Source organism: Megalobrama amblycephala, linkage group LG19 (genome assembly GCF_018812025.1).
Source record: "Megalobrama amblycephala isolate DHTTF-2021 linkage group LG19, ASM1881202v1, whole genome shotgun sequence".
NCBI lineage: Eukaryota > Metazoa > Chordata > Actinopteri > Cypriniformes > Xenocyprididae > Megalobrama > Megalobrama amblycephala.
Window position 1 is genome coordinate 23,300,482 of NC_063062.1, and position 8,313 is coordinate 23,308,794.

Here is an 8,313-nt window from a genome sequence, read left to right on the forward strand (position 1 = left end):
ATATATATATATATGTATATATATATATATATATATATATATATATATATATATATATGTATATATATAATATAGGTCCCACATTTAACACCTGGAGATAGGTCCTCCTGGGTAAAGGAGCTCATCCTCCTCTGAACCCTACAAGATGAAGAAGAAAATAAATAATCAAACAAACAAACAAACAGATTAATAACTAGAGGGGCACTTGCAGAAAGTTTTAAAGAAAATGATCTGGATCCACAACAAAATGTATTACTTTATACTTTAGGCCATGCTCCACCTCTCTACCAAGTTCCATTAAATTCTGCCTATAGAATAGTTTTTTTTTTTTTTTTTTTTTTAGTTTTCTTTTTTTTTTCAGAATCTTGCTGAGAGACAAACAAACAGCTCTGAAACCATTTCCCCCACAATGGCTCCGGGTCCTTTCATACATAGAACATTCATACATAATTTATTTGCGCATCTATATAACGGACTCACGCATGCTTAATGTACAACTCCTGTACCTCACTGCAGTCGTCTTTACTTTGATTGCAATCCTCATCCCTCAAAACTTTACTAGCAAGACGATGGTTTGGTTTATCCAGCCGAGAAACATAGTTTGCATATCATCTGGCCATGCAGCAGTGGGATGTTTCGACTTTGCGTTCAGACAGGAACAGCATGATGCCAGAGAGCTCGCACTCCTCATTGTATAATGACAGAATGTGACAGAGAGTTTGTGTTTTAAAGCGAAACAGACACTGGAATGAATAAGTCTCTATTCTCTCTGCCATCTCTGATGTAATCAGCATGGACTTTTAAGATCATCTAACTGCGTGATTGTAAATTACGTTTTGCATAATAATTTATTTGCGTTTTATTTTTTTAACGCATTAAGGATTTTGAATTAATCACATGCTAACGTTGACAGCCCTAATATATATATATATATATATATACCCCCCCACCATGTGCTTACCTAGAAGAGAAAATGACTCTTTTTCCCTCTAAGAGTCAAACTAACCATGCTAGCTTGTCATCGTTCCTTCATTCAATGCAGAAGACATCGACTGCAACTTCAGCGCCATCGGACTTAACTCTCAGGACTTTCTACTGCAACAGTATATTTGGATGCTCTTCAAACAGCTGAGGCATAATGCAAGTATCGTATGATATACTAAATTGCTGATAGTTAGTTAAAGTTGTGAACCCCCTTTGTTAACAAAGGAGCTTTGTAATGATAAGCTGATGATTCTTTCCTGTTCCCACTTCCGATTTCACATCATTTCTCATTTTACCTATGTACGTGTGACTTGTGTGTATGTGTTTGTTAGTTTTGTTATGTGTCTGTGATTTAGTTAATAAAACTTGTGCACAATACATATTTGGTTCTGACTCCCTGTCTGCGAATAAATTGTCACTTAAATGATCTAGATCTTGTTACATGCTCTAAGCGCTCTAATTGCTAAGAAAGAATTATTTTTCTGTGGCCATGAAAATACCCTTCTCTTAGAATTAATAATCAATACTGATGTTCATAGGATGAACTGATTGATTGATTGTAATGTCAATGTAGCTACATCAAGTCAGTGGTGTGCATATAAGCTGCGAATGCTCTGCATGCCCAAGCTATTCACGGACTCAGCAATCGATATTAAAGGGATAGTTCACCCAAAAATGAAAATTTGATGTTTATCTGCTTACCCCCAGGGCATCCAAGATGTAGGTGACTTTGTTTCTTCAGTAGAACACAAATGATGATTTTTAACTCCAACCGTTGCGGTCTGTCAGCCGTATAATGTGGGTCAATGGGAACTTATTTTATAAGAGTAAATAAAACGTGCTTAGACAAATCCAAATTAAACCCTGCGGCACATGACGACCACCACAGCATGACATACTGATGTTCTAAGACACGAAACGATCGGTTTGTGCGAGAAACCGAACAGTATTAATATCATTTTTTACCTCTAATACACCACAATGTCCAACTGCGTTCAGCACTTGCTTATAAACATCAAATTTTCATTTATATCACATTGTATGTGATATAAAACTAACTAGACTAAATCGAATAGGGGAATAAAATCACAACTAAAACTATTTTCATAGTATTTCATTTTCTCCATAGGGAAAAGTATGTTTTGTTTTTTTTTTAATTACGAAAACTTATAAATTGCTTAAGACAGTCCTACTGTAACTATCAGAGGATGATAATCGATAGTCTGTCGTGCGTTTGTTAAAGTCATCAGTTTGCATAATTTCAACTTTTTTTTTTAAAGAATACTGATATTTTTATTTATTACAGCCTACTTATATTTATTATAATTAGCCTACATTTGACTTTTTATTTATAATTGGCTGCTAATACTAATTATATTATACATTTAAATTTACGCCGTGGTGGTTCTTATTTGATGTGTCTGATTTAGATCTGTGTCCTAAATTGATACGTTTAAAGATGAAGTATGTCGTTTCTGTGACACTAGCAGCACATAGTGGGCTTACAAAAATACAGCATATTTTGCAAACGCACCTTTCGCATGTCGCGCCTCCATCGACTCAAACATCACAAAAGCTCTTACAGGTGCTTATGAAGGCACGTCTCAACAGGTAAATGTAGGCTACTCTCAATAAAAGGTCCAACATATTAGAAATACTTTTCGCTGTGTTACTATGTGTCATGACTAAGCAACTGAGTAAACTAACAGTGTCTAGAGAACACTGTTAATAAACCCATTCAACGTAACTACATCGGCCAGACTTTTTACATGACCCACCACTCAGCATCATACCCTATTAAAAACGTCATCGCTCGCCACTGCATCAAGTTAATCTGATTAACTGTTTAAAATATTCAAGATTAATCATAATGAATAATCATAATGAGTTATGAATAATGATTAATATTTCCCCTTTGAGCTAATTCACAACAGTTCCTAATGCTTAACAGTCATGTTGCATACAGCAATGGTTGAGCAATGGTTGCTTTAAATCTGCATATTTTCTTTATACCCGTTTATTTTTTTATACCTGTTTTTCATGGATCATCTCTTCACAAGTCCCATTTCATTTTTTTTTTTTTTTTTTTTCGTTTAATATTGATAGGAAGCATTGGTATGGTAATCAATATTATTGTAATTTTATATAGCCTACATTAGAAAACATACAAAGCAATAGAGTGAGAAATAGACAGTGTTTAAAAGTATATGTTGATACATGTCTATTACCAACTATTAAAGCTCCTACAAGCTGGATATTCAAAGCCAGAAATACCAATGTAAGAAAATGTTACAGTCAGCATGTGTAATTATTTATTTTCACCAGTTCTTCCCATGATGGCTTTTTTAGTGTTTCTCTCTGGATGTAATATAATGATGTAGCACTTTGGGGCAAATATGGCCACAAGTAATCCAAAACTAGAAGCTAAAATGGCAAATATCTCCACAGCCACTGCATATTTCCCTGGTGAGCTCACATATGCTGGAACAAATGCAATCCACACAGCACAGAAGATCAACATACTAAAGGTGATGAATTTAGCTTCATTAAAGTTATCTGGGAGATTCCTTGCTAGAAAAGCTAACAGAAAGCTTACTGCTGCCAGGAGTCCAATATAACTCAGGAGAATGGCAAACCCAGTCACTGAGCCAAAAGCACATTCATATACTATTTTAGACCTGATATACAGGATGTTTTTATGGGGTGTTGGAGAGGCAGTTGAGAGCCACACTGCACATATCACGACTTGGACTGCAGTGAGGACCACTACTGTGCTTCTTTGTTGAGTTGCTCCAAACCATTTCATGGCACTTTTACCCTCAGGTCGAGATGACTTGAATACAGCTATTACCACCATCGTCTTAACCAGGATGCTGGAGATGCACAGGACAAAACTAATACCAAACATGGCATGTCTTAATTGACACGTCCACAATTGTGGCTGACCAATGAACAGCAGCACACACAGGAAACACAGTTTGAGTGCCAACAGCAGCAGAAAGCTGAGCTCTGAATTGTTGGCACGTACTACAGGAGTATTACGATGATGAGCAAAGATACCCATCACAAGAGCACAGAAGCAGGTGCCAAGCAGGGAAGCAGTGGTCAGAGAGATGCCGAGAGGATCCTCATAGGACAGAAACTCTACTGCTTTGGGGATACAGCGATTCTTTTCTGGATTGGACCAGAATTCTTTTGGACACACTGTGCATTCAGTAGAATCTGTAAGAATTGTATATGAAAAAAGATTTGTGTAATATATAAATATGTATGTTTTGAGCAGAATTCTGCAAATGTGAATTTGAATATTGCATATCACCTGATGTATTGGAAATCTCTCCATCTGCACATGGCAGGCAGTCAAAACAGCAGACAGGAAGGCCCTTCCTTGTTGCTCGTCTGGTTCCTGGGGGGCAGCTCTCACTGCACACAGAACGTGGAGGCTAAAAAAGACAAAATACATATCACTCACTTGTATGTTTGTGACTATCTATGTAGCATAATAAATAGCTTGGTCTTTTCATTTATTTGTTCTAATTTGTCTTATCTTATCTTATCTTTGTACAGTATTAAGACTACACTTCTGCAAAAAGGATGGCATTAAGTTGAAATGTAAGTTACTTTTTTTGTCTCAAAGTTCCAGTATATTGCATCCTCCTCCAGTGTGAGCACCTTCCCTGTTGCTGCCCCTTCATCTACCACACCAACTGTGCGAACAACGATCGACCCATCAGAACTTGGGTGCCAGTTCATCACATCATAGATGGCCAAAGCATCTCCATTCTCATCAAATGACACATGATCCCCAAAGCCAGTGGTGAAGTTCACTTTCTGTAGGTAGTGAACCATCTGCACAGGTTATAAAAACAGATATTACTCATATGTGTACACACACACACACACATTATATATATATATATATATATATATATATATATATATATATATATATATATTGTACTGTGTACTGTGCACCATTAGATGTTTTAGCAATGGTATAATGATAATATATAATTAGTTTTTAGTCTTTATTAGAATATAACCAGAAAATACATGAAATTTGATTGTAATCAAATCAATCAATCAGTAATCAAAAAGAAAAAAAAAAAAAAAAAAAAAAACCCTAAAGTGGCAAGTATTTAGTGACCTCCCTTTTCACTTGAGCAATAGCAGGAACGTGGCTCTCTTAAACCTAATGGAATGGAAAAGCACTGCATTTTCTCAGATTTTCTTCTTTGAGAAAATATAAGATGTCCAGGAGGTCACACTAAATACTGATTAGTGATTTTTGCTTTTTTTTTTTTTTTTTTTTTACATTTTGTGTACATATTTCCTGTATTTTCTGTTTGTATCATAATAAAGACCAAAAAATGAATATTGATAAATATGGATGGTCATTAAAATATTGCTAAAACAACAAAGCTGGTGGTGGCCTAATACTTTTGCACAGTACTATATATATGTATATATATTTTTTACCGTTAAGTATAGACTTTGAAGCACAGTAAGCTGTAGGCCCTATTCCTGTGGGTTTTACCTGCCACGGCTGTAGGTTGGTTATGTCGGCACAGCTGTTCTCACTAAATGGTCCTCTCCCCTCTTCACACTGCATCAGGTCATGAAGTGCATGTGCCAGGGCATAAACTGCCTTATACACATTATAAGAGGCCCTCAGCTCTGATACATCATTATATTCATTAACTGTGCTGTTCAAATCTTCTTGGACTGTACACATTTTTTCTCCATCTTTGCTTCCATTCTCAAATTTGCACCCAAACATGTTCTCCCAGAAGATTCTCACCATATTATTTCTTGGATCACTGTCAGGATGAAGGTGTAACAGAAATTCATGAAGTCCCTTGATCTCTCCTCGACGGATGGCGATACCCAACGTGCCTCCAACGAGGGGTACAAAATGTGGAAGGTGGAGCACAGGTGAGGTGCTCCAAGCCTCACTTGCAATCCACTGCCTGCCTGTCACATTTTGCAGTAACAACTCATCCATCAGGGGTAACAGATCAGTTGAGAATGCCACTACTACTCTGGCTGTAGAGCCCTTTATCACTGCCACTATGCGCTGAATGTCCCTGTGATTATCATAGGGCATTATTTCAGAAAAGGCCACACAACCTCCAAACCGCTGCATTTCCTGGTGGAAGGACTGGGCAGCATAGATACCATAGTCATCGTCACTATAGAGAACACCAACCCAGGTCCATCCAAAATATTTTAAGATCTGAACCATAGCCCGCACCTGGAAGGCATCACTGGGAATAGTTCTGAAGAAAGAAGGGTACTTTTTCCTGTCACTCAAACAGGAGCAGGTGGCGTAGTAGCTAATCTAATTAGGAAAGACATAAAGGCAACAGAAGGGTTAGGCTGGGTAGAAGAGAATGAAAGAATTTCATTATTATGTTAATATTATTATTATATTCATATCATATCTTACCATAGGAACACGAAACAGACCCAGTACACTAGAAACTGCAATAGAATGAGTTGACCCAGGATCCCCAACAATAGCAATTACTGGTGGTGGGCCAGTGCAATTAAGGTTTGAAAATGTCTCCTCTGTCCCACTTATAAGAGTTGTAGCAGCCCTGAATGCTACTACAAGCTTCAAACAGTTGTCATAAAGATGGTAACCAAGAGTGATGTTAGGCAGCAGTTTTGGATTCTTGTTGATCTCATCTATAGCGAAAACCATGGTCTGTGCCTGCTGGAAACTTGACATATAAAATCTAGAAATATATATATGTATATTCAGTGACAATGTACATTTATATTAAAAATAAATCATTGGATTTACACAATCACAATATGAAATAATCTGCATTCATCTGTAGAGTTATTACAGTTTTAATTGAACACTACACACATAGTATTGGATAACTGATTTCAGTATGTAATGCACATTGCATGTAATTAAATACAAAAATATGCTAAATAATATCTCCCCCTCTTATTGTCATCCTTTTTTTCTTTAATCCCATTTTGGCCTTTCACACTCTTCAGTCTGCATAATTTCTCATATCCTTTGCTTTCCACACTCACTCCTCACACTTGGGCTGTTCTGGCTTCATTCTGAAACTCAGTTCTGGGAAGACTTTGAGGTGCTGAACCTCAAACAAGCCGCCAATGATAAAGTCTCCATCCTTGTACATCCCGTTCAACTTGAAGAGTCCCTGGCTTTGACAGGAGTCCGAGTTGAAAGCAGCAGGGATAAATGTAAAAGACAGATATAGGCAGATATTTAGAGCGATCAACATCTCTCCCCCTTATTCTCTGTATGAGCCACATAGCTCTATCCATTCCCTAATTTATTATGAGGACTGTGCACCATTTTTTTCTATAGAACAGGTGGTCACATGGACTATCCTGGGAATGAATACGTCATTGTGGGTTCATTATCATTATGTTTTTGAAATATCATTGTTAAATGCCAGTGCAGAATGGAAATTAATTTGTTAATTCACACACACACACACACACACACACACACACACACACACACACACACACACACACACACACACACACACACACACAGGTTTGTTTTTCTATCTTAGTGAGGACATTCCATAGCCATAATGGTTTTTATACTGTACAAACTGTACAATCTATCCCCCTACACTACCCCTACTCCTAAACCTACCCATTATACAAGCTGTACATTCACTACTTTACATTGTAGCAAAGTGTCATTTCTTGAGTGTGGTCACATGAGAAGATATAATAAAATATATACAAAAATGTGATGGGTGTACTCACTTCTGTGAGATACTGTATAATATATAATCATATTTAATTTTGATCATCATTAAAGTATTTTTTTTCTTCACATTTTCATAAAAATTTAATATTTCATATGCATGCTAATGGTGTAGTTGAGGAATTTTGCATTTACAATGTTCTTCATATCCAAAACACAGCATAAACGTATAGATGAGAAGTAAAGGAAAAAATTATATATAAATTGTATTATTAAAATAATATGTATATATATATATATATATATATATATATATATATATTACAGTCGCCCAATACGCGTCAATATGACCCCAAACACCATGAGTGTAAACAGGAAACCAACACAGTATGAGGATTAATAATGTTCAGCTCAGATTAATTGGGTTAATTGTGTCAGTCACCAGCTAGAGTGCCCATGATTAACACCAGAGGGCACTCCATCACAGACTGTTGTTACTCCCTCAAGGACTTCATCTCCGATCATCCTCTGCCTTTTTTCATTATCACTGATTGCATTCAGCTGTGTCTTGTTTTCTCATTATCTCTGTCTATGAAAGCCACAGGTGTTTCTCAATA

The 8,313-nt window shown here is 36.6% G+C and overlaps 1 protein-coding gene across 1 annotated transcript; it reads right to left on the reverse strand.

Moving 5' to 3' along the window:
* Positions 1 to 2,464: 2,464 nt before the first annotated feature.
* LOC125254483 (extracellular calcium-sensing receptor-like) lies at positions 2,465 to 7,282 on the reverse strand. Its single transcript, XM_048169107.1, has 6 exons — positions 7,039 to 7,282; positions 6,434 to 6,725; positions 5,522 to 6,325; positions 4,606 to 4,833; positions 4,304 to 4,427; positions 2,465 to 4,206 (listed from the first exon to the last, which is right to left on the reverse strand). The coding sequence occupies exons 1-6, from the start codon at positions 7,251 to 7,253 to the stop codon at positions 3,293 to 3,295; spliced, it is 2,577 nt and encodes an 858-aa protein (XP_048025064.1). The 5' UTR covers positions 7,254 to 7,282; the 3' UTR covers positions 2,465 to 3,292.
* Between the last annotated feature and the right edge of the window lie 1,031 nt (positions 7,283 to 8,313).